Consider the following 27,448-nt stretch of genomic DNA (forward strand, 5'->3'; position numbering starts at 1 on the left):
AAATGTGTGTGTGAGTGAGTGTGCATACATTAGCATAATCAGTTTTTGTGCAGTAGTCTTTAATGTTAAGACACCTTATCGCCAAGAAGATAATAACTTAAAGAAAACATTTTTTAATCCCAATAATGCAGTTTTAAATTCAACTTGTTCTCTAATCAGAGGTATTGCAGAATGACTGTAAGATATTGCCACATAGCCACATTGCCTTAATCCACAAGATTGTTTTAGATGTTAGCTTAAATAAATTATAGGGGGCCAAACACTAGAAACCACAAGATTAGCAAAAGTTAGGTTTAACAAGCACTTTTTGAGAGTGTGTCTCTGTCTAATCACCTCATATTTGACAGGCAGAATCAACACTTTGTATTTCAAAGTGTTGATTTTTGAGCAACGGTTTTCAATCAGTGCTAGACAGGAGATCTTTTATTTAGGCTACAGACTTTTTGAGTTACCATTGCACTTCCCTTAGTGTAATTGTAAGCTTCTATAGGAATGAGAGTATACATATTATCATCAGTAAAAAAATAAATATCTGTTGGTTTACAACCATTATGAAACCTCCAGTTTCATAAATATGTGTAGTCTAGCTGTCTGTATGCAGTGTATCACCTACATGGAAAAGTTCTTCTAAGTTTACTGTTGAATAAGCAGGAGTTGTTAACTTTTATATGAATACAATGGCAGACCATTGGCAGAATGTGTGCATGGTTTCTTGAAAACGCTGGAATCAAAGCTCCATTGATCAAATGTACAAACAGAATACACAACAAAGTTGCCAAGCAAAATAACTGTTTGAATCAGTTCTAAAGCCAGGTTTCACAAAAAATATCGGAGACAAATATATCAGAACATAGCTAATTAAATGAAAATTCATTTTTGCATCAATGTTCACGAAATTTTTCATTCAATCTACTTCCCCCGTCGGGGAGAGAACGGTGGTAAGCAGCTGTGGGATAGATGTAAAAGCCAGGTCTCCTGTTTCCATACTGGCCCACAACAGGAAAGCGCGTTGCTGCTTGGTTCTTTAACAGCTGCTCTTCCCCAACACCTGGCCTTTAAAATGGCCAGGCCTCTCTTGGATGTCTTCCAGAGCGGAATGTCTTTGTTGTGGAAGGGCAGTTGAGCCCGAGAATGAGGGTTTCTATAACAACTCCGCTTGTTATTTAACATTAATATACAATTTTCTGTATCGATTTACAAGACAGACAAGAGGGGTGTCTGTTTCCCTGTGGCTGAGGCCTAAAACATTGTCGGTGCTTCCACTGGCTGGACGAGCCATTTGTCTTCAGCTTTTCTTCCCCCTACAATATCTTGAAGTATTCTTGTCTGAAATCTGCCGTCTTCAAAACACCTGCTGCAGTTTTGTGTATCTGGCTGGCGCAATAGCGGGTTGATCGCGGGAGTCCTGGCCGTGCGCACAGAGAGGCGGAGGCGGTGGTGAAAGGCCTTTCTGTTTGAGAGCTGTCTGTTCCCCGCCTGCCAGAACACAGCCGTCAAAACCCCCCACCGCAACCGGCGTGCTCTTCCAGCTCCCTGAGATCAGGCCCCGATGCGGACGGCCTTCTGCCCGGCTGGCCGTTTGCGTGGAATTGAAAACCCAGACACAAAATCAGCTCTTAAAACAGTTTTCACGTTTCTCAATTACACTATGATCTCTCTCGCTGATGTAAAATTACAGAGCTATACTGTGCTCAGCTTTGATTCCGAAATGCTTCACTTGCGTACCTGAAGCCAAAGTGTGTATCGGATCTCTGGGACGGGGTTGACGTGTGCTTCCTTGTTTGTGGTTTTATTGCGGCAATGGTACAGCATCATATTCAGCGCTGGGGCCTTCATTGTGGGGCTGTGTGATACGTAACCTAAAGGTTGAGAAGGATTCACCCGTCTGTGTTCAGGCCTCAGGGAGACTAGGAACAGCGCAGTTTCTGCAGTTAGTGTTGCAGAATAGCCACTGGTCAGGCTTAACTGCACACATACTGCTGCTCTGTGCAGAGGCAGATCCCCTTTAAGGAACGGGCTGCTCGTTCCTGAAAGGCACTAGCTTTAATAAGGGGGCTGGGAACGGTTAAGTAGCTTATAGTATAATAGGTGCTCTGTATGGCTTAAAAGGCCAGCAGTTCCAGCTCTAGTTTGCATGTTTCTCAGTGGGAAATGGCTGAGGCTGTTGTTCTTTAAGCTCTTTAAAAAAAGGAAAAGGAAAAAAAAAGCAATAACCGCAGATTGGAAAGACAGAGAACACAGCCTACAACAGGAGTGAAAGCGGTGGGAACTCCTGACTCTCCCAGAATGCTTTGCTCGGTTGGGTAAGCTCCCCTGCAGTGTTTTCTTTGCTGTGGTTGAAGACTGAGATTTATAGAATTATGTGCCTATATGTATCGTAGATATGTGGGATTTGTTTTGCTGTCAGTGCACACGGCATTGAGAAATTCACTCATTTTTTTCCCCCAAGGAGTTAGATTTTCAAAATATTTGCATGGATGGCTCCATATTTACCATAAATAGGCATTAAATGTAAATGGTAAATGGTAAATGGACTGCATTTATATAGCGCTTTTATCCAAAGCGCTTTACAATTGATGCCTCTCATTCGCCAGAGCAGTTAGGGGTTAGGTGTCTTGCTCAAGGACACTTCGACATGCCCAGGGCGGGGTTTGAACCGGCAACAAAATGTAATAGACCAGCATGATGCAGTAGTCATATTGTTCATTTTAAAGGTGGACAACATAATTATCTTTATGTGCTTCTTTAATCCTGAGTTTCTGTTAGGTCTTTCCATGCTATGAAGATGCTGATGTTTGAATGTTTTCCGGTGCCCTTGAAGTTTTTTTGTTTTTTTTCCCGCACCAGAAAGGTTTGGGGCGCCCTGAGAATCAACACAATCGTATTGTTTCTCAGGGTTCCCAAAACTTAATGTTTCTTTTCCAGCAAGTTTGTGTCTGTACATGGTCTCTTCCAAGTCATAGCAGAGGCTAAAGACATCATCCCTTTCTAATGCTCCTCCAAAATTGCATTTTTTGAGCGCCAAGCAAAAACACTGGGGTCAGTCCCGACCAGATTAAAGGCTATGCCTATCCAAACAGGCCGAGTTTTTGGAAAAATACGCTCCACTTTTAAGGAATACATGGAAATTCATGGCTCTAGAGGTGAAAAGGTGTGTCTCCTGCAGCTGCAACATTTCTATCACCTCAGGACCAAATGTTGTGTCTTATAAATGCAAAACCAGATCACTTCCATCAACTATAACCAGAAGAATGCAGTTCGTATACGCCCCTTTTCCCACGTGCCAAGAAGATATTTGAGTTTAATATTATCAATAATAATAAATCTCTTGTTAAGGTCTTTTGGTTAATACTGATTTGAATACTGAGTTGACAGTTTCATAACAAGTATCTGTTAAGTTGTTTCCATGTAGGCAGTGGTTGTTGAACATGTGACTGATCTAGTGGAAAAGCCTAGCATTATAGCCCAAATGTCATTATTTGATGTTATATCAAGTTATCAAGAAAAAGTTGTCATCATGTGGACTTCGATTTTTCCTTCCAAGAAAAACAAGAGAGAGTTCAGACTCAGTTTACAATATGATGCCCTGAACTGTAGCTATTACCAGTCATTATCTACAAAGGGTAGTTTATTCTGTAGCAACCCACAAGTAGCTTCAATTTCTTTCCGTGACACAGAATAGTCAAGAGCTGACAGAGTACTGAATATTAAAGATGAGCAGATGAGATTAAATATTATGTTAAAGCTGACCTCGGTGAATCCGTAAGTGCTGCCTGCAGTCGTGGAGTAATAAGAGCTCTGTTAGAGTAGGAGTCCGCTTGTTGGCCTGCTTTCTAGTTTGAGGGCTGTGGGCCTCTTGGTCCTGGTTCCACGTATTTGTGCAGGCGGCTGAGGCAATCTGTTCTCATTTCACACTCGTTTATGTGTGCCGCTAACTGGATTCATATTTTGATTTTTTTTTGTTTTGGGGGGGGGTCTCAAATCTACACATCTGCTGGTGACGAGAGGGTATTTGGGTCATTGTGAGTCATCGTCCCTGCCTGCCCCCCCCCCCCCCCTCCCCTCTCCTTCCCAGGCCAGCTTAAGAACTAATTGAGCAACAGGAGTATGGCAGACAGCAGGAATGTGATTAGCAGATGTTTGCTGGGTTGGGCCGTGTCCTCGGCCATGCACATGGTTGGGTAATACTAGAAGAATGGAGGCCAGACCAGGGCTGGGGTGACAGGCTCCTGGGGGGGCGGGAAGGGGGGGGGGGTCTGTTGGTCATAAGACGCTGCAGCTGGGGTCTACTTAGCTTTCGGGTGGCCTGGCGGATGCAGGTGAGGGTGTAGAGTCGCCCCTCTCTGTGGGAGGTGGAAATAGCGGTGCTTAACTGTCATTCTACTCTCCCACTTGGTGTTGACGTGTTGGGTTTTGCAGCCATTATGTCATAACACCATGGGTTGGGTATTAAAACTGACATATTCTCTGTATTGACCAGTCAATGGTGCAAGTAGGGACTTGCCAGTAAAGAAGGAAAAGTAACAGTTTGAATGAGTAAATACCAGAATATGTACTGGTTTGTAGGCACACAAGAGAAGTGAGGATAGTGGATGAACACCTTGCAAACCTCAAAAAGGTATATAAAGTCTCCAGCCTCTCCCGTCTGCTTCTACGTTTTGTTTGACATTGAGCTGATTGCATTTACTGCTCATGTTTACCATTAATTTCCGTTCTGGATGGAAATTCTTACAACCCCTAACGGATTCATTTTTCCCACTTTTCATATTGGGGTAAACATGATTACTGCACAGGATTCCTGGTTTAAGTATCGCTGTGTGTTTGTTAGGTGACTCAGGTGAAGTGTTGATCATGGGCGCCAGTAGATAGGACCAGAGCTGGTTCTGGAATCTTGCTGGCTTTTGTTTCCCTCTCCCTGGGTGGGAAGCCCCTCCCCGGCAACTCGGCCTCCCTTGCCTGGGGCAAAACACCGGACCCAGCGACTATCAATGAATCGGTGCTTAATCTGGCCTTGTAATCGATGCTTGTTTAGCTTGGTCTGATAACCAGGGCTCGTTTACCTCGGTCTGATAAACCGGTGCTTTTTTTCAGCCTGGCTTCTCTCACAGGTCACCGAGAGATGGAGTGTTGAGAGTTTCCATATGAAGTTGGGAGGGACTGTGCTAGAAATGAGGCCCGAAGTAACGGGCTCAAATTTACAAGAAGGATTATTATTTTGCAAAAGTTTGGTCTGTTTTTGCATTTAGGCCTCATCATCTCTGCAGCAGACTTCCCTCCTCTCTCTCTCTCTCCCACGAGTGTACAGTAGATGGCTGAGGAGGCAAATTGGCTCAGAGTTGAATGACAGAAGGAGCATAGCACAGCCCCTGTGATGACAGCAGTGCCCTTAAACACAGTGTAGGCCATCTTTTTTCTTTCTAGTAATTTAGTTCCCACTCTGCTTTTGAAATACTGAGGCCTTGATAACTTCAGAATGTATTTCTCTACACAATCAGGTAGAAACACTGGGGTTTTAGACAGCGCTTTATTTAGCATGCCTGGAGTCAATGAAAGGATAATTATAGCTTATTAACAAAATGTAGCATAATTTAAGAGAACTTCAAACATCCAGGTGGAAAAGAAGTAAATAGTAAGCACTGTCTGCTTGTACATTATAACTTACTGAAGGTATAATATTGGCTTTGGATGAGACTTAGCTTATTGTCTTATTGTCCTGGCTCTGTTGTTAGCCAGGTGGCTGCAAATGATAGATATATAGCTTATCCATTGGGATGCTGAATAGTTGTGTGTTCATTCATTGCGCTGCCTGCTTTAGAGGAACCAGCTGTGTTTTAACAATGGCCGTGTGCATTGTGTTATAGAGCTGGGTCTCTGGTGGAATGTCTTTGATAAAAGGCTTGCTTAATGTCTATGGAGAGGAGACACCTAGGATGAAGTACCTCAGAGCAGGGGAGTACACCTCAGAGGGGAGGGGGGAGGGGGGTGGACATCTTTCAGAATGACAGTCTATGGTGGGCGCCTAAGGTTAGCCATAGGAAGAACATCTGACCACAGTCTGACGAGCAGGGCGTCTGTCCTGGAGAGACCTGCTGCTCTTTTTCAGAGCTGTTTTTCTGTTTCCCATCTGTGCTCTGTGATTGATCCTCCTCATCCTGTCCATTGCTAGGCTATTGCAAATTCAAAGACTGCTTAATTAATTACAGCTATAATACTATTTCTGTCCAGGGGCGTATCCAAAGGTGTGGCCGGTGTGGCACCGGCAACCACTGGACTTTTATTGCCCAACCAAAGGTGCCGCTCCTATTTGTCCACCTGAAATAATGCACAACCATTGGCTAATATAACTGTCGATACTGTGGTTGCCCCCACCCCATGAAGAAAACCCCAGTAATGCCCCTATTTCTGTCATTATTAAGGCAGACCTTTCTGCCCGCCACTGTTTCCCGTTCTGTGGCGGCCCCCTCAGACGGCTCCACTGTCAGAGAGAGGCTGTCCTGCAGGCGTAATAACAAGGCCCCTGATTTGCAGCCCTATTTTCAAACTGTTTATGCGCTTCCTCATTGGATATAATGAGTGGTGTGTGTTTCATTCACAGGACTACTCTGGAACAGTTATTTCGGCGTAACCCAGGTCTCAATAGACGCCTTTGTCAGTGAAGGAGGAGGAGGAACTGAGTCGTAAAATGTGTTTTAAAATGGGATGCTTTGTTGCGCACCTCCGTGTATTAATGACAGGTGATTACAGTCGACAGTGTGTTTGGGTGCACTGTAAAACTGCTCTAGGATTAAATTAGTGCTTCAACATACGCACTGCCAAGGTCATGACAGCATAATACATTCACCTGTACTAATGAGGTCTATGTAGCACGTAGATACTTACATACACATTTTGTTGTGTTGCTTTACCCAGGATTAGGCCTGACTAGTCCTCTGATATTCGTTCAGGTGTGCAATCGGTGTGCTTTACAGAAATGACGGGCCATTTCCATCCATTGTTTACAGGAAGCTGGAAAATATTATGTTGAATTGGAGAAATCTCCAGGCAGCTTTGAAAAGGAGAGAGAGAATATCAAGCACAGATGAGATTTACACGTGTGGCATTTTTCCCAGAGCTGAAGCTGTTTGAAATCACCTCTTGTCTAGCCATTTTCCCCGATATGCTCAAGTTTGGACAAATTTGGCTCGCAGTCGTACTGAAGATATACACATTCTGACAACCGTATCACAATGAAACCAAGGCTGTTTGTATCGCTGTGTGTCCTGGCAGGCTAGTATGATCTCCATCAGTTTGACCCAGTTTCCCTCTTGATGACAGGCAGCCTTCCATTTTTATCTTGTTGTTATATTTTGGATAAAAATTGGACATAATCATATGACAATCTTCTGTGCCTTTAATCTTTACCAGTGTCTTTGGTATTTTCATTTATTTATGTATTTATTTTACAGAATGTGGTGTTAACTCTATTCAATTTTGGTCAAGACACTGAAATCCCATATTCTGCACTAGAGAATAATTATGTATGTTTTATTTATACTTTCTGTACCATTATGGTATTCAAGATAAAAGTAAACATTGGTAGAGCCTTTGCTGGCACTTTATTACCTCTGACGTACTGTGGAGTAGTTATGTGGTTTGCCCTGAGTGCAGTCGTCGGGGACAGGAAGTGAGAAAAAAATACTATTTTTGTTACCCATTTGTAGCATTCCTCTTTAACGGAATCCCCAGCACTGCTGCCCATTTCCGTGTCTTAAGAGCTGTCTGCAACTATCAGTCTGTCAGACTCATTAACTTCCTGTTTAACTGAGCTGTTTCCTGTGTAACTGAAATACATGTGCAAGTCATTTTGCCCAAGTAAATTTGAAAACGAACAGGGCTTGCAGTATGAACAGAAGGAACTGATTTGACACATTTGGTAAATTTCCACATTATATGCACAAAGCCCTTGTTAACTTTAAAGAACTGAGAAAATATTCAGCTTTTTTGCAGAATTTGCATATGTCTTAAGGTGGAAGTGTACTTACTGCAGAAATGAACTTCCAGTTTATCTGAACTAAATTACTTTTTAGAGATTTTATTCCATATTGACTTTGGACACTGCAGTGTGCACTAGCTGTGACATTTGCACACCGACGTAAAACGCACACCTGCAATTGGTCTAAAATATCACATGGGTGGCCGCGTACTCTCTCTGTCTCATCTCCTTGTCTGATTGAGCAGATGGACATACCATCTTCTCTTTCTTCTTTCTTTTTTTTTGCAGCGTTAAATAAACGAATGCGACTTTGAGATCATCAACGTCCATCTTTGTAGTCATCAATGTCCATTGATCTTTTGTCATGATTTACTGCGAGTTTGGTTCAGAGGATCGGGGCGCTCTGAAGGCTACGAGGCTGAAGGTCCCCAGGCCCTCGGGGGACTATCTTGTCTGGGGTCTAGCTCACTCGTTAAAACAGCACCCCGGACATTTTACGACAACCCAGACAGGATGGGTGAAAACAAACATGACCCTGTGAACTGCCAATCCTCCGTTCAGTGGCGTTAATGGCAGCGGCTTCATTTCAGTCCAGTTCCTGCTTTAAAAATGGCCGTTATGCAACTTACCTGAAGGTGTGTCAAGGGCACCAAACAAAGGGCCCAGCCCTCAATCGACAGATAAGGTCAATTATAGAATACTTTGTTTTCCATCGATTTTAAATTGATTTACTGATGTTTTCAAAGGTACCAATGGCTTCAATTAGGGTTTGTGATGAATAAATGAGCTGTCACCTTAATTTCAACCTCTGTTGGAGGTTAGACCCCAAGATGTAGGTTACTGACCTATAAAGTGTTCTAGCATTTTGCATAAGTAGCTTGTTTTTTTCATAGTTTAACTATCATTTAAGTCATACGAGGTATGAAAAGGAGGGGCAGCTCATGCAGCAAAATGACAGTTGTCTGTATTTCACTTTGACATTTCAAAGAAAAAAGAATTAATACGAAGTGTAGTGTGTTGCTGACAGAAACAAACAACTAAATACCAAAAAATCTTTCTGGGTGGGCACAAATCTATTTTGGCGAGACACCCTAATAAATTAATTGTAAGGGAAACACTGGTTCTATAGTAAGCGCCAGGTCCGTTCATTTGGCTGTTTTGCTGGCCCAATGTGGAGTGAGATCTTCTGACTGCATTATTCACGTTAACGGCTGCTGACTGGCATCGCTGGCCTACATGATGTCATGGTTGTAAAGTCAAACCACAAATAGTTCCAGAGCCAAAACTATTGAGATGTCTACAGCCATTTGCAAAAACAAGAATGATTGCAATCTCAGTTGTAGGCATATAATGTGTCAGTACAGAAATAATGTCTCAGTTTGTTATATTACCAAAATCTAATCAAGAGAGTCAGGGAGACCACGCTTTACTGATTTAAAGATACGTTCTAGTTCCAGTGACAGCACCAAAGATGATCTCTTGTTTCAGCCTGGCAGACAGACACTGCACACTCATGTTTAATTTCAAAGCTTTCTAACTAAAACATTTGGAGAGGTACTTCCTGTTACTTTCTTTCTGCAATAATTTCAGTTTAGTATTCTTCAGAGGACATCAGATACACAGACTCAGATATGTTATTACTTCTGCAACAGTGCTGTGATGTTTTGAAGTTGTCTCTTTGCTCCTTTAAAGCATTGCTTATTTATTTCATATGGTATTATGTAGCATTATAGGTTTAGTCATGTTCTATATTTACACAAAGTGTGCGGTTTGGAGATAGTGTTCCTGTTTCTTTTCAACTGCTAGTGGACTGTGTCTGAGAATGGCAGTCTAAACCACACAAGCTTTGTTCAGTACTGTTTCCTACAAATTACAGTTAGCGGCATTAAGGGGCTACCAGCGACTGGCGGTAACCCTCTCATCCTGGTGTGGAGGAATGCTGTGTTTAGATACAACCGTGAAAGGTTCCCAAACACGATAAATCGTGCAGATCATATGCATGATGTGCGAGTGTTGGTCATGCATTGCATTTCTTGGACCTTTTGTCATGACTCCTCCTAAAAGTTGAACTCCAAAAGCTTCAAATCATTTGTGTGATAAAGTTCGAAGACAAACATCCTTTCAACATCATAGAGAAATGGTTGGCACATTTGTTTTTAGTCTGTTCTTTTGCATTTTTGGGATGTACTAAAACTAATCTAGAATGTAGGAATTTATGTAATTATAGTTGAAAACAGAGACAATCTTTATTGTACATACATCACAAATGAAATGATTTGCCTCTGATGAAATTTTAGTTTGCTATAAATATTACCGCCAAGAGAACACCATTCCCTGATGAAGGGAACATGCCTAGAACCTTTGAATCCCTTGTGCTGGTTTTCATGTTAAACGGAGGAGAAGTCCACGTCACGTTCATGAATCAGTTCTGGGGAAGTGTTTTGGTTTCGCCCGGCGGAGCGTAACCCTGCAGCTTTCTGAAAGGGACACCGAGAGGGCCACGGGTTGGCGCCACCTTCGGTCTGCGGACGGCCTCTGGAACCGGAGGACCACCTGAGCGCTGGTGGGCTCGTTTATCCGGGATTTTCCTCCGACTGCCCAAGCTATAATTGCCCGTCTCTCCTTGAAACCCCCCCTCGGTGGTTGTGGTATCAGGGTATCGAACCTCCCTCCTGGGCCCATACGGCTGTCAGTCCTAGAGCGCTGAGAGAGATATCACCAACTCCCACTCCTCCCTTTGTGGAGAGGGTTGTTTGGATTGTATTCCCTGTGTTTCACTGTGATTTTGGCTCTGTAAAGTTATATATTTAATTAAATATATATTTCTTTTTAAACACGCTGTTGTTTTTGTACGTATTCTTTGAAAAGAAATCAGGTGCTCCCACGCGCTGTAAATTGCTCAAACTCTTTCTTGCACAAATGTTCAGAATCACTCTTTCTTGGCAATGAGGAAGGATTGATTCTGATCATTTTGTCTGATAAAGACCTTGTACAAGATACAATCGGTGGGAGTGCATTTTTATTAGTGCAGTACACTTTTTCCTCCAAGCAGCTGTTTCTCCAAAATGGCTGTGTGTGGTAACCTTACCATTTCAGTTCACTGCTTGAATAAAAGCATTGATCAATCACATGCTGGGCAGGCACCTTTGTGTTAGCGGATATGAAATGATGATCCAGTGACAGCCTGCCGGTTGAAGCCATGTGTCATTTGAATTCAAACGAAGTTCAGGAATAGCAAGAGGAAGCGAAAAGAGCAAGGTGTGCTCTATTTCCGTCTTTTCCTGATCCCACAAGTAAACCCTGGAATTCTCCTGGGGAATTCTCTACGGGCTGTGGAAATATTCCGGCTGACCCTCAGACACTGACCTTTGACCTTTGGTTCTGGGGTCAGCTGGGCGGCAGGGCCCCTTCCACAGAATATTAATAAGGCCCTTTTCACTCCGCCTGGCTCTCAGGTTTCACCCGGCTCTGACCTCCAATAGACGTGACCTCACTCCTCTGAGACTTTTTGACCTCCCTCACGCTTTTTAGGAGTTTTAAATTAGGATTTGAGGGTGGGGGTCTCCAGACAGTCCTCACCCAAATCCGATTGCATTAGTTTGTACAAGCAGAAATATCCCACATATTTGCACCCTCCTGTCAGCTGTTCTTGACATCTCACCTCCTCCCCATCTTCACGTTTCCCATTTACATGGTGGTCCTATGTGTACAGATTGGGTCAGCACCCTGGTTCTGATAGGCAGGAGTGACCCCTTCCTCTGACTCCAGGCCAGTGAGTCATCTACCTCCCATACGCTATTCAGTGTTAAATACCATAAATGCTACTTAGCAATACTTCCACTACTCTAAATTGAAGCTAATGCTGTAAAGCAACAGAGCTCTCTGTAATCTGTATGCAAGTTCATGTGTTGCTTACTTCCACTCCTGGTGTATGGTGAATTGATGACGTTCTGTTCAATCATGCTGAAATGGTATGTTTTCCCCTCACTACAAAATGGTGTTTTCTGATGTGCATAAGTATACATGAACATGAACATGATTGTTGTAAAACATTGATAGAAGTAATGGTGTTTAAATATTTGAGTCCAGCTGCAAAGGCATATTGACAGTTCTGCCCAACTAAGCTTGTAGAGCTGCAATTGCATCTCTCAGCATGGTCTTGTATCATTCAATGTGCATAAAAATACATTCATGAGGGACATTCTACTTCAAACAGGAAGTTGATGCTCATGCTCACAGTTCACACTGTTAGGAGTATTTAGGTTGCTGGTGTCTGAGTGTTGTTTTATTGCTTCACTGCAGTCGTTACTTCCTTTTAGATCAACGGGCTTCCTCACTTCCTTCCTGATAAATATATTAAAGATAAAAGATTACAAGTAAAAACATGATAAATAAAAACCGCAGGGAGTTTTCTCCCATACAAACACACATTCTGAAGATATTCAATACAACACTGTAAATTGCTCTTTATTGCACAAACGTTCACTAGCTTGCAGAAACAGTCACACACAGAACAGCCTCACAGAAACAGTCACACACAGGACAGCCTTTGAATTCCTCCCCACTGCTCCCACATCCCTCTTTGCTTCCCGACACCTGTAAACTGCAGTCTGCTGCGATGGCCAAAACAGAAGGAAGCCTTTTGATAAAAGAGGTGATTTCCGTGAATAGGGCCGCAGCCATGGCAACCTCATCATTGTTTCCTTTCCTTTAATAGGAATGGGATAAGGAAGGTCCCGGTGATGTCACACAAGTGATTCGGCAGGGAAAACACCAGCTGCGTTATATCGGGCCCGCTTGGCGGCGGGGGTGGTGATTATGCCAGTGGTTTGTTAGCGGTTTGACATGTAAATTTCTTCTTGCAGATCCGAGTGCATGGATTTATGGCTGTAAAGCAGGGTTGCGGGGCAAAGCAGCTTGACTTTTCAAGCAAGTCTGCTGTGGTCAAAGGCTTGCTCTGTCAAATGAATCACGGTTCTCCTTCGGTTCAGCTGACACAAGCAGAGCAATGTGTTCATCTCCCATGCGGAATGTATTATTTAGCATGGATTATGAACACAGAACTCATTAAAGAGCCATACCTACACAAGATCCCTGTGAGAAATACATTTATTCTGCAAAGGGATGCTGTGTTTAGGGGGTGACAATGGCTGTCTGTAAACTCAATTTGGCCCTTGCTAATTCCTGGCCCTGAGGCTGATGACACTAATTATAAACCCAGATTACAAACCACTGCTCTGCAGTACTTTGTGATTCACTCTGGCTTTAGAATTATTTTACTGATTTATTAGAGATCATTGTTAAATTCACTGATGTCATTTTTTCCCCTGATATTTTTTTACGCTGCAGCCTGTCTCAGTCAGTGATCCTTCTCCCAGCCTCTCCTGCTGGTTGGTTTCTGGAAGACCGACTTTGTGGCATTTAAATAGCTCGGTCTTTGGGTTTGTCAATAAACCGCAAGGCCAGCTAAATATTAGCAGGTGAGGCTACATCTCCTAAGCACCAGGAAGGGTTTTGTGTTTGTGTGTGTTTGGATTGGGGGATGGGGGTCAGTGGGTCAGGGAAGGAGCCCCCATTTCAGGGTCAGGGGTCGCGGTGTGCGATGATTCAGATGGAACTGTGGCACCAGAGGAACAGACCTCTGTAATCAGAACTTTGTGCTAAAAATATTTCACCTTGCCCTGAGCCCCACAGGCCAGAGTGCAGGATTTTCGGAAGCAAAACCATGCACAAATCAAACAGCTTGTTTGTTTCATACCGCATAGATGTTCTGGGTTTCCTATCTCTGGAGTACATGGTGAGACAGTTCTAGAATGAATAGCATTTAATGAGAAAATATAGATTTAATTCATTTTCCATATTTTATTCTTACGTGGTTCCAATGAGATGCCAAGTATGCAAGCCCTGGTCTCAGAAAAGGTAATTTCCTGGCTTTCAAATGCAGCGAGTGGAAGAGGGGGGAGAGTGGAAGAGAAATGGTGCACACACTGCGTAACATTCCCCCGCTGAATTGGCGGTTTCCCTTTTCGGTCTTGTTTGGACATGCCCACAGCTGGGAGGCATAACTTTACAGGCCAGCCAGCACCTCTCTCTGGAGGCCCTGTCAAAACAGAGGGGTCTGCTGTCACCGTGGTGGAGCGGGACGTGCACGAGGTCCGCACACCCCTGCCCGCCCTCTTTCCCAACCGCCTAGTCCCCCTCGGGGCAGAAAATCCGAAACGACCCCACTAAGGTCGCCCTCAGCCTCCAGCGGGGCCGAGGGCAAAGGGGAAGGCTGAGGAATGGGTCATGTGACCCCGCAGACTTCCTCTCCGCTGTCCCCTCCCTCCCTTTCCTGAACCAGCTACCCCCTCTGGATTAATTTCATTTGCTCCTTTATTACGGTTATTTGGTGATGTGGAATTGGTCATAGGCAATTTGACAGCAAATGCACATGACTGTCTTTATGGAGTCTGAGCAGCGCCAGGCAAATAAATGTCTAATCCGCCGCCTCAGACTTGGACGTCAGAAGATTATGAAAGGAAAACCTAATCTGGGTACAGCTGTCGTAAAAAAGAGACCAGACACGAAGCCAAGTCTGGAGGTCACAGTGGAGTGGTGCTGTTTGTACAGCTGATATCTCGTAAGGCTTTTTGGGGGAGGTGGGGGGGTGGTGAAGATAGCAGTCTTTTTCACAGAGCTCATGCTATAGGGATATTTTGCTATAGTAATTTTGCGGATCCCATTGTATTTACTCTATTGTATTTGCGTAGCGTGAATACTAGCAACATCAGATGTCCCTGGTTTCTGTTTACGGCAGCACTGTTCCTCCCGGTTTTCTGGTTCCCATTCACTCCCATTCATTTTCAGGACCTCGCAGAAATAAATCGTTTTAAAACATAAACTAACTAGGGTGGATGATAGGTCGATAAAAGAGAGTACTGCCATACCTTTTGAGTGTAAATGGTGATTTTCCAATGTCCAGATTTAAATTTATCCTGAGAGCTCAGATACAGCAGTCCTATGATTCAGTTGTTTCGAGCACGTTCGGACTTCCTGTGGGACGTACGGCCACTTTCTCATTTCTTCCAGAATCCTTAAGTCATTCTGTAGTGATGAGTGTTCGTGTGCTGTGGGTCAGTGGCGGAAACAGTCTAGGAGAAGCGGACCTGTGTTCCAGCGCCAGGCCATGACTTCATCCTTGCTTGAGTCTCAACCGTTCTGGCTCGGGTCAAACATCAGAGACTGGTCCAATCACAGGAGATGGATGCCGTTTCTATGGAGAGATGCACTCATTCAAACAAACAAGATTGACTCCCAGGTGGCTCCAAGTGGATATGATCTCATCAAGTCGAACAACCCCCCTCTCCCACCCCCCAACAGAAGATCTGGGGAACTATGAATTGGTGCAACCCCACCCCCCACCCCCCCCGCCAGACAAGAGGGAAACGATCAGAAGCACGCACAGCGCTTGCAGAAGATACTGACTTTATCTTTGATATTTTCATTAAAGAACAGAGAGTGAGATAGAGAGAGCAACTTGTTGGTTGAACTCTTTATTCACGGAAAGAGCATTCCGCAGTGCTTACGCAGTGCAGTGACTGCATCCAAATGAGTCCTCAGCCAAAAGAGTGGGATTTTCTTCTTTTTCTCCTGTTGCCCCTTTTGACCGACTCATGAGAAATGTTATGTTGACATTATTGGGAGACAAAACATCAGCATGAACGTAAGCTAGCTCGTACACTGCCGAGTTACACAATCTTTTGGAAATGGCCTTCGTATAACTTGACGTCTTGTTGCATTGCTTATCGTTCCACCCCTGCATCTCTTCAAGGTTTCAGTCTCTCAGTGACTCACTGTATCACTGCGTCCATCACACAGATCCCAAAGAATCTCACACTGTACCCGTGAGTCACCCATGAGGTACTATCTCAGCATCTTGATTCACTGTTCCTTTTATGTTATCTTTGCTTTCAACATAATCCATATTAAAGTATAGAGTTATATCAATATAAGGTATAAGGCTTGCAAATAAATACTGAACTATAAGTAAATAAAAAAATATTCACTTCCGTGCCTTGGCATGTACATAAGTACGCATGTTTAAGATACAAGTAAAGCTGATTTTGTTGAGAGCGTGCTACATGCCTTTAATCTTAGTCAGCCAGTCTCACTCCCACTTGTGCCTGCTTGTTACGGGGGGCATTGTGTTCCTTTAGCGTTGCGAAACATGGCATGTATCTGCAGAGATGAAGAAAAATCTGAATTGACAATTGACATGCCTCACATGAATGGCTCCGGGGAAATTTTTCCAGGAGGGAGCAGTTCCAGTTATTGACTGTTTGACTGTATTGAGTTTTAGGTTTACAACTTGTCTTGTGTTTCCTGTTTACGATAATTGCAGGCGCGAAAGAATTTGCAATACGTATCGGGTATAGGTGCACTCTTGAAGTCAACCGTTAATTTTCATCCTACATGCATTGGTATCTGTGTAGTCATAGCAGTTAGGTGGTCCCCTTTGGAGTAGTAATTTGTCTTGGTCCAGCGTCGTGGCAGTGGTGAGAAGACACTGCCAAGTTTGTGTAAGGAAGCTGAGTCTGGATAGCCACGGGACCCCCTTTTTGTTGGCCCCTTCAGAGCCAGAATCTGTCCCATGCAAGGATGGGGATATTTTTAGCACTCCGCCTCTAAAATCCTGGAACGGTGGGATGGGGTGGGGATGCCCCTTTATTCTCAGTTAGGCCCTCTCCCCTTACCTCCTCAACTGTGTGGGAAATCCCAAAACCATGAGGGCCTTGTAGCGCATATTGCCGTTTGGGTTAAGGCATGCAGTTTGTGGATTGGCAGTTGAAACGAATTCCAAGAAATGTTATTCCAAGAATCTTATCTCACCTTTCAGTGAGATCTTAGACCTTTCCAGATGTCATGTGGAATTAGTCATAGGTGATTTAACAGCAAATGCATGTGACTTCTATATAGAGTCAGATTTTCTTTGGAAACATCTGGTTAATTTTTGGAGGGCAGTGGCCTTCACCAGTAACTTACACTACTGGCTCAAAGTAAAATCAGAAAGAAATCTGGGTCATGATCTCACAGAATGGAGCAAGGTCCTGTATGGTTTACAGTATCTATGAGTTTCTCACCTTGTATAAACTTGTGTGTGTATTGCAGTTCATTTAAATTTCTAGTGATATTTATATCTTTATTAGACTATTTCACATCTTCCCCCAGTTTTCCTATAAGCGGTATCTGTGTGGTTTCCTTGATCAGCCCATTCACCGTTGACACTTCCATGAAATAAAACAGGACTGCCTCTGTGCAGACGCACCGACAGGTGGATTTGTTGGCTGAAATGAGTCAGACGGTATGAAGAACAAACTTCAAAAAACGAGGACAGAGGGTCACTTCGAGGTCCAGGATGAAAAGATTTGTAGGTTTTACACAAGTCTTCTCTTTCTCACGGCTGTTTGACAAACACATTTCTCCGGTGAGTCATTCTGTCAGGTAAGAGGGATCTGTCTTCAGTCTCCCCCTACCAGTTCTTTCTCTGAGAAGACTAATGACTGCACTATTAAGGTTATCACAGGGATGTATGCGTTCAAAGCCGAATCGGCAACCCTTTCCTTAAAGTATTGATGTATGGAAATGAATAGCAACTATAATTGACAAGTTTATTTTTCATTTTTTTAATTGACTTTTTAAATCTTTTTAAACCACTGAAGGGCACACATAACTCTCTAGAGCTCATGTGGAACAATTTTTTTAAATTTATTTTTCGATTGATTGCCTTGGATTTCACTGCAATCAATTTTAAATCGTCGCAGGTTGCTTTTGTGTGCAGAAAGTACAAAGCTAGCAAAAATAGAGCAGCACTAATAAAAAGTATTCCAGGCTGGATTCCCTGAAATAACGGCTAAGGGGGGGGCACGGGAATTTCCTGGACTCTGAGAGATTAACGGTTGGTTGGAGAGAGAAGGCTTTAGAGGCTGCAAGCTGACGCTGTGAGAGCGAGCCTTGCGCGTGTGTGTGTGTGTGTGTGTCGGAAGGCGGTGTGCTGACTCAGAGACCTCGCGCTCACACTTCCGAAGTGGGCGGTTCCGCCTTCCCCCTCCAACTGGAGTATATATCCTCTCTTTCTCATGCACTCACTTGTTTTTTCTCTCTCTGCCCTCTCTGTTTCAGATCTGTTCTCCGTGTCAACACAATGGCCCTGAGGACCTGGTTCAGTAATGTGTAGCATCAAGGGTGGTTCGGCTGGGGAAGAACACCACCGCATCATTCCCAGACTGTCTCTGACCAGCAGCAGGGGGGCCATGCAGAAGCTCATCTGACGGGAGCGACAGCGGGTTAACGGACGCAGCACCAGGAATTTTTTTATTGACTCCACCTGGCTCTGAATGCCCTTCTCATTCCACCACCTTCAGCATTGAAAATCGACGCGTTTTTATTCGCTGGGCGAAAAGGAATACAAGAAACTATCAGAGAGGAGGATTTTGGAAAAACCCCCGGAGAACTACAGTCCCACACGCCCGCCCCTCCCCCCGCCCCCTCAACAGGTCGCCTCGGACTGGAACCCGGCGCCATGTGCCACGTGATCGTGACGTGCCGCTCCATGCTGTGGACGCTGCTGAGCATCGTGGTGGCCTTCGCCGAGCTCATCGCCTTCATGAACGCCGATTGGCTGATGGGGGCCCCGCGCACCCCGGACCCCGTGGTCGGGGCCCAGGGGACCCTCGATCCCTACCGGCCCACGCTGGGCCTGTACATGCGCTGCATCAAGGTGACGGGGCACCGGCGGGGCGTCCAGTGCGGGCCCTACGCCGTGGAGTTCAGCGAGATCGCCAGCGGGTTCTGGCAGGCCACCACCATCTTCCTGGGCACGGGCATCCTGCTGCTGTGCTCGGTGGCCTTCATCTCCGTCTTCACCATGTGCTTCCAGAGCATCATGAAGAAGAGCATCTTCAATGTATGTGGCCTACTTCAGGGCATCGCAGGTGAGAACGCTACACGAGCCGTGCTACCATCCCGCTCTGTCAATTTCACCACCTTTTTTTATTTATACCATTATCTACTTTATTTCCTACACTCTGAAAAATGACTCCAGGAATTTAGCAAGCACCTCAACATAGATTTATTTAAATAACATATTTTCAAAAGTTATTTATTCAAATTAATTACAATGAATATAAATCAGCTAATTCTCAACAAAATAGATTCAGTCAGTTAAATCATGCAAATCTGGTTATTATGTGCTGAATTCGTGTTTGAATTATAAATACACATCACACAAAGTTTACTGCTTGGCGTACATTAAAATTACTTAATCTAAATGAATGGAAATTTAATATGCATACGATTCATTAAATCAGAAACATCAGGCTAAAGTATTTATTCGAGTGTATATTATTTACTATATTCAGTGTTTACTATGTGTACCGGTATAGAATGCAGTCTGTGGCCAGAAGAGATATGCGACTCAGACTGTTATGACAGTGGAGTGCTAGAGACTGCAGTATGAGGCTGTAGGAGGAATAAGACGTTGTTATGACAGTCTGGGGCTGTAGACCGTGTTGTGCGGTTAGACGAATCCCTGGCTGTTATTATGGTTTTGTTTCACAGGGGTGTCGGGTCTCATGTTTGGTATTTATACTGCGCTGGTGTTTGTTCATGTAGTTGACTCTACTGTAGCGCTTTGAGCGCTTTTCCTTTGGCACAAATTAGAGCCCAAAGATGAAATAGGGGGAGCGAGAGTCTCGCTGGCAGTGATGTTTGAACAAGCAACAGTGCCTCAATGGCAATTTAAACATTTGCTAACCCAATTAAGGGTCGCTGAGTTGGTGGAGCTCTCTCATTGGGTTACGCACGGTGCCCAGTTTTCTGGGGTCTCTTTGTGCCGGCACAAAAGGACTGCACTCCCCAGAGGTGACGCCGGGGTTAATTGTGAAGCGCGGACCACCGTGGCAAGATCGCCGCCTGCCGAAGTCGTTGCCGTTGGCGACGGCGAGCCCAAACATTTGCGGCGCGCACGCTCGCGTCAGCCGGCCGTGTGATTTACGGCAGCCGCCCGGTCGCTTTGTCTCCCGCTGAATTATGGGGGAACGGCCGCCCGGCCAAACGCTTTCCCACAGTAGGGGGCGGGGCGGGGGGGTTTGTCTGATCAAGAGCGGGATATTCCGTTAGGTCCGTTAGGGAAGGAGGGGGGCGGGGGGAGGAGTAAAGAGGTCCTCCTGTCCTCTGCCTTGTTCAACTGTTAGTCTCGGAGACGGAAATCCGCCAGGAAAATATTTTTCGAGTGGGCGGGACAGGGACTGCCAGGGTCCCTTAAGCGTGCGTTTGGATGGGTCGTGCACTGTGCTGTTCCTGCCCATTGTTGCAGGACTTCCCCATTTCCCTGTTTACCCCACAGAGCTGACTTCACTGTTATTCTACAAGATGTAGGGCACCAGAAAAAGGGTAAAGGTGAAGGTAAAGTCTGAGGCACTTTAGTACAGATACTTTCCAGAATTAGAGCAAAGTTTTTCTAGCTTTCTGCTTTGAGAGATAATCAGATATGTTTTACAGTTCATTTCCTGTCACAGGCCAGGTAGTAAGGCATTCAAAATGAAAAGTGTTTACACGAGCCATTCATGTAATGTTATTTAGTGGTGGTACTGGTTGAGGATTTGGCCTTGTACCCTGGTGATGCAATAGTTGCTGTATTTATGCCTGAGGAAAAGTATTTAAAATGGAGAGGGATACTGTCAGTCAAAGATTTGTGCTTAAGTATTTTATATTGGTCTACTCCTGTGAAGAATGTAACTTTCTCCACAATGTCTGCTTGTAGATTTGATTAGTCCATGAAAACATCTACACACGGTCTTGTTTCTTTTCAATGATTCTGCTTTAACATCTTACATAATTTAAAGCCACTTTGTGAAGTGAGCCATTTGGAGTCTGTATGTGCAGTAAAAATACAACCTCTTAAATGCTCTTGTTTTCATAACGTACTTATATGCTAAAGTGGCTAAGAAGTCATACAAGCTACATCATCAGAGGAGAGTAATTTCACTTTGAAACCATAGTATACTGTCAGATTGTGTACTTCCACAATAATGCCCCAACTATTCACAAGTGCATTGTATACATTGTATAAATAATGACAGCAGCACAATTTCAAATATAGAGTAAACGAAATTTCAGTTCCACAAAATACCCGGTTGCCACTGGGCATTTTAAATTAATCTTTAATTAAAGAATTTAACAAATGAAATGAATAAAACAAATTTCCATGCTGTTTTGGGCACATACCCGGGCTTCTTTGTTTTTCTAAATGGTCCTGTGATGCAATTTCTCTGCATTGAAAACAGTCGTGTGCAGGCAGGTTACAGATCCTCACATTGACTAACTGCTGTTTGTTTTACACTGACAGTTTTTACAGGCATCATGTCACTGCCAGTGTAGCTTTTGTAGTGGAAGCCAACTTCCACCACAGCTAGATGGAGGTGATTGGAGGTAACATATTTCTGCACTGCTGTGTTTGAATAGTTCTGCTTCAGTCCTGCGTGTGAAACTAACATGAATCAGATCAGAAATCGCTTGGCGCTGATTGCAGTATTCTTACAGTGCCATAGCATTTGCGTGGACATTTCTAACTTGATATGCTTTATACTCGGCCACTTAAAAACAAACATCTCTCAGTGCTACCAGTATGCCCTCCGGAAGTACTCTAAATTCCTCAGTGCCTGTCTCTAAAGCACTTCTGTGCGCTAACAGGTCATTACTGTCCCTGATCAGGACCGGTTATTAGCAGGGATGTGTCATGTGAACTGGTGCTCGATGGCCTCTGAAAGTTTCTCTGTCAGTTGTTTTTCTTTTTTTTATGACACTGTTGTCGCTCACCCTCCACTCCGCCCACCGTCTGCTGGAAGCCTGCACAGAGCGAGGCCAAAAAAAGTCTTGGGACTTCCTGGCTCAGTTGCAGCAGCTGAGTGCACCCGACTCACACAATTCTTCTTGCACCCACACCCGCAGCCCCCTAAGCCCGCTTCTGACTGAGCTGGAAACCCCCCACCCCCCATGCCCCCTAGCGGTGGGTTGGCACCACGCCGACCAATAAAAGCTCCCGGCCAGCTGGCGGAATTCGACACCTGGGGGACACGGGCTGCCAACGGCTCGTTATCCTTCACTCGTCTCTTCTGACGCCTGAGCTCTCGCCTGGCGGGGGTGTTGCCGTGGTAATCAGCCGCTCGCTCTTTCACTGGGCGGGGCGAGGAGTTTGAGTACACACTTGCCCTGCCTGTATCTAGAGTGCTCTTCAAGAAGCTATTTGGGACCCGGCCACACGTGTATTGCCCTGGGGTTGACAGGGGTTCTTCACACTGGAGGGATGGATGATGCTGTTATGGCGCATATAAATCATGTGATGAATGAGTACTGTGGGCTTACATAAGGGGCAAGAGTTCCTTTCACTTGAAACCTCAGGGCTGCTGGAGAGGCATGCCGATTTGCAGTTATGTTGATACAGTATTTATTTTTCAGTAAACCGTGGGACAGGTTAGTTGTTTGCGAGCAGGAATAAGACGCATCGAGCTTTCCGTGATAACACCCGACATTTTGGCTCTTAAGTGTTGAGGTAGTGCCCTGCCCTGCCCTCGCCCTGCCCTCGCCCTGAAGCTAAACTTACGACACGTTGCTAGAATGCGGCGTGCTGTAACATTCATGCCCCAGATGGTTGGCGCATCTGGGATTGCATAAGAAAATGCGTTTTGCAGGCTGCAGCCGGTCTACCCTATGAGGCTGAGCTCCGGAACATTCTGCACCGCTCTCCCACATTTTCAGGACAGTTGCTAAACTTCTGAACATGCAACAAATGCCTTTGTAAGGGTCTTCCACTTAGTATGCAGTTGGTGCGTCCAAACAAGATCTTTCCCAGGGTTTAATGTCCAAATACACATTGTTCCTTTCCAGAGAGGTTAACAGGAACGCTAAAGTCTGTACGTTGTCTAAATTTGTGCATTTAATCAGTAAAGGTAAAGGAACACCTCTTTTTTTTGTGGAACAGAAAAACTGCAGTAACATGGCAGTCTCTCTGGTCAACTCGTGGTGAACTTCTGAGCTTAACAGCTCAGTCCAGATTTTCGATTACATGGCCCCCATCCCCGACCCCGGAGAGCGGATCCGTACGGCGCTGAGCGCAAGCAGAGCGCAGCTGCGTCCACGTCAGCGGCGATCGGACCCAGATGCGTGCGCTGACACAATGGGAGCGATTACAGGACCGTGACGCTCTTCGCTTAAACCTCCCTCGCACTTGGAATACGAACTTCTGCGCGTCATGAAAAAAAAGCACTCGCGTTTCCTGAACGTTTTTTTTCCTCTTCCGCGGACAAAAAAGGACATATTTTTCTCTCCATAGCTTACAGACTGCTGTTGCACAAACCTCAGTTACTGTCATCATAAAAACTGAGTCACAAGCGCTAATATTTATTTTATAAGTACTGTTGTCCACGTGACCTTTGTTTGTTGATGTTGATGATGAGGTTTATGGCACATAACGGTCGTTTACTGCGATGACTAGTCCCTCGTTGCTTGGGAAAAACAGGCAGCGGAGGCTCTGCTCATCGGCTGGCTTCCCAGGGCACTTCAAAGGGGACGGCCATACACACGTTTGCTTTCTGGCCTCCGTCACAGGGCGGGACAGCTGCCCAAGCAAAGAGCAGCGGAACCCTGCTGTCTGGAGCAGAGAGGGGGTCCCCGATTCCCTCGGTCCCAACATGTTCCCCCAGCATGAGGTGGCAGAATGTTATGGCAATACAGGAAGTCCCCCCCCTTCACGCAAAAACGTCAGTTCCTTTGAGGAGTTAAGTGTCATCCCTAACCTAAAATACACGTGTTAACAAATAATATTAGAAATGTTAAGTATCAAATATTTATGAGGAATTTGTGGCACAGCAAGGCTTCAGGTGTCTGAGGATTTAATGGATGTCATTTATATACACAACTTTGGAATTCGAATACCCATTTAATGCTAGTTTTGTGGGGCAAGACAGTTATAATGATTTTCCTTAAAAGCGGCACTTTTCCAAGAAACCAGAGTTTTCTTGGAGCTACTCTTGTAAGTGTCGCGTTTCATGTTTTTAACTCAAAAACAACTTTGTGTGCTCCAGTACTGTCCATCGAGCGTGCAGTTAATCTGCTCTGCACTCAGCTACAGGGGCCGGCCACGTCTGCAAATTGCATCACATTGTCAAACATGTTTTTGAGTTGTTTTTTTTTTTTGTTGTTGTTGCATCTCCACTATGCAGCTATGTAGGCTACAGTACTGACAAATTCTAAAGACACAGAGACACGTTTGCCTCATAAACCAGTCTCTCACCAAAAGAAATTCTTGTGGGATGGTGGATAGCACTGGAGCACATGTTGAGGCTGCAATGTTCAGGGCTAGTTTTGAGGCTGCATTTTTCATTTGTTGTGGTCCAAACCACTCTCACCAACCAAGTAAGGTTTGGGAAGGCTGTTCTCAATGTAGATTTCTGATTTTAGTTTCACAGTTGTTTGTCAATTGTTTCTTTATATTACCACTATTGGTAGGCATTCATATCTCCAATTTATGAGACATTTAAGGGTATTTCTCTTTTGAACCAGAGCTATAAAGATGGTGGCCACACTTGAAATGTATTTGGGGCTTCCAGCTCAGACACAAGAGGACGATGGCTTGAAGTGACACAAATCCCCTTTTCAGTTTGCGTGCAGTACCGAGAAGTGATGCTTTGAGAAGTAGCCTAGGAATGCCACTTTAAGTACGTCCTTGAGCACTCCGAGGAAAAACAAGGGAGCAGTCCAAGTTTCTGTCAAAGACGGAGCTTCAGTCTTGTAAGGGAGACTGCAAACGGAATATCCCGAGAGAGATTCACTGGAAGGACACGAAATACACCCCAAAATCCCAGAGAGCTTCAGGAGCAGGACCTTACTCGTCTCACAGTGACTCAACGGATGAACAGTAACACAGGAATTAACCTTGCGAAATGCCCTTCTCACAAGCAGCACCGTGGGAAGGTTTTGCCCCCAACAATCTTTGGAAATCAGCAAAGTATAACTTTTAGTTTTGATAAAGGAAGAACGAAAAGGGCAGATGAAACCAAGGTTAGGCTGTCCATAGGTAATCAGAAGAGGTTGTTTGGACACTCTCTGTTTATCACATGTTCTAATAGCTGACTGTCAAAAGGATTACTGAATCACAACACCTCAGTACTGCCACATTTAATTAAACGTTTAAGTTTCATTGTGTCCAGTTAAGACTGCTATTTCAGTCAGATTTCATGAATGTGATGTTAAGCTTTCTAAATACATCCCACAATCAACAAGGGAAATAAAGAAGTTAATGTTATTGTACTGCTAAATAAAGTGAATGGCTAGTGAGATTATCAGAGAATGTTTTTTACAGAACAGTGAGTCAGTAAGTAGTTTAGGCTTTGGAGCTGAACGACTGGATGAGTGTCCATAATAGTGTCCATAATACATGACTTGAGCTCACCCAAACAGTGTGGACCAGTGCCTATGAGGGAGTATAATTTTCTCACAGGGATTAGGCTACGCCAGCAATGCAATTTTACACAGTCATTCTGCACCCAGGGCAGTAGCAATGACTCTGAGAGCCAAAACGTACATAAATATAGCAGCTGCCGCACTGCCCACATAAAAGGTAACAAATTCACCTGTTGAGGTTCAAGGAAAGAGTAACCCATTTTTGGGTAAGGGGGGGGGGGGGCAAATCTGTGATCTCTCCTTTAATCTGAATAACATGTGGAAGTAATTTTTTTCCTGGTTGTCATTTCCATGTTTGATGCAATACGTGCACTGAAAGAGGACCAGGACTGACAGATTTAGCAGAACTATGGGAAGCCTCTCTTACACCCACTACTAGAGATGGAGTATAGGATAATAATTTGTAGAGTGGTACTCAGCTTTGGATGTCCAACCTCATATTATGGCTAGGCTGTGAGCTTTGGGGGGCGGTTGTGGTCTAAAAAAAAAGTGCTTCAGGGACTCTGGGGCATTCAAAATTATTTTTTGGGTATTGAACTGGTGGTGCTGGTACAAGAAAACTGCATAAATCCCTCATCTGCAAACCATCACCTGCCAGTTAATTGCTCCTTCAGTTTGAGCTGACCAGTGCCTTCAGATGCAATGAGTTAAAGGGATCTGGAAAAAATACTCTGCTGAAGTTTTCTCGGAAAGGGTCGACTGGAGAGGTGGCCTCAGCCTAGACATTTTGCAAGGGCTTTGGCTTTTATCCAGGTAATGCCTGCTCTCTTATGGAACCACTTAACAGAGGCAAAAGAGGCATCTTGACGCTTATGACTGTCTTAAGGAACTGGTATTTGTGGAGAAACTTGAAAGGGTCTATCAGGAACATTGTGTTTACAGCCAACAACTTTTGGAGTCCTCTTAAGCCTATTGACCCCAGCATTAAAGAGACACTGAAAGTCCTCAGAGTGTCACAGGGCTGTCTGCCCTCCCCCAGTTCTCTGGGACCCATCTAGAATCCAGCTGCTGCCATGGTACAGTTATGAGCTCTTTTCCTTTCCTCAATCTGTCCATTAGGTGTCTCAAAAGCAGTGGTGCCCCTCAGATGGGGGGAGGGGGGGTGAGGTTAGGACAATCCTGACTGACAGGAGCCCTCAAAATATATTAGTTGTGGGGCCCAATGTGAGATATGTTCATGCCCCAAAAATCCTTGGTGGCGCCCCTGCTCGTATGTTTTTGACAGTACGGCTGCCAAAGAAGAGAATTTCTTATTTGAAGCATTTGAACATTTGCACTAAAACACTGTAACATAGTGCAATTATGGTGAAATAGGTATGGTAGATTTTCAAATCTGCCAGTAAATCTTGTTGAAAGGGTGATGCCCTATCCAGTTTTTCCAACCTTTTCCATGCCTGGATTATCATATTTGAAAATGGTTCTTTTCTCTCTCGATATTGAGTATAAGAGTGAATATCTTGATATGCAGTCACATTGCCTAAACTGCTATAGTTTATTTTATATTACATTATAAATGAAGGCTTGCAGAGGTCCATATCCTCTGTGAAACTGTAGAGCGTTGGTCTGTCGGCCCCTTGAGCACTGTGGAGTTACTGGGTCAGTGGAGCAGTGTGAAAGTGGGTCAGTGCTGCAGATAATTTGTCCCAGCTTGTCAGCGGACGCGGGATGTTGGCTGCGGCCAGTGGCTGTGGAATGCCAGTCGCCTCTTCTGGTTTGTTTACCAAACGGCATGAGCCCGGGTCACAAGGGCGAGTTTAAAAAAGGCTGAGACCTCAGTTTGCGGGTCATGTGAGCTCAAGGGTGACTTGCAGGCCAGAATTATGGAAGCATTGTGCTTTTCCTAGTTTGGTCAATTTGGTCAAACTTCAAATGATTGTAACTATATCACCAATCAACTGCAGCTGATTTGTTTTCTGCTTTATTTCCTAAGAGCAAGCAAAATGCCATTTTTACATGTGAGCTATTTAATATACAATA

The 27,448-nt window shown here is 44.5% G+C and overlaps 1 protein-coding gene across 2 annotated transcripts in view; it reads left to right on the forward strand.

Annotated features, from left to right (window-relative positions):
- Window positions 1-27,448, forward strand: part of LOC135233342 (LHFPL tetraspan subfamily member 2a protein-like) — a 53,907-nt gene that overhangs the window by 20,313 nt on the left and 6,146 nt on the right. Inside the window, exon 3 of one of the 2 annotated variants that reach the window (XM_064296772.1) lies at window positions 18,134-18,945. In XM_064296772.1, the coding sequence (XP_064152842.1) occupies window positions 18,534-18,945 (412 nt within the window). In that variant the 5' untranslated portion in view covers window positions 18,134-18,533. Of the gene's footprint in view, window positions 1-17,950; window positions 18,946-27,448 lie in introns of those variants that run through there. The other variant, XM_064296773.1, reaches the window with a different exon arrangement.

This window comes from Anguilla rostrata, chromosome 10 (genome assembly GCF_018555375.3).
Source record: "Anguilla rostrata isolate EN2019 chromosome 10, ASM1855537v3, whole genome shotgun sequence".
Lineage (NCBI taxonomy): Eukaryota > Metazoa > Chordata > Actinopteri > Anguilliformes > Anguillidae > Anguilla > Anguilla rostrata.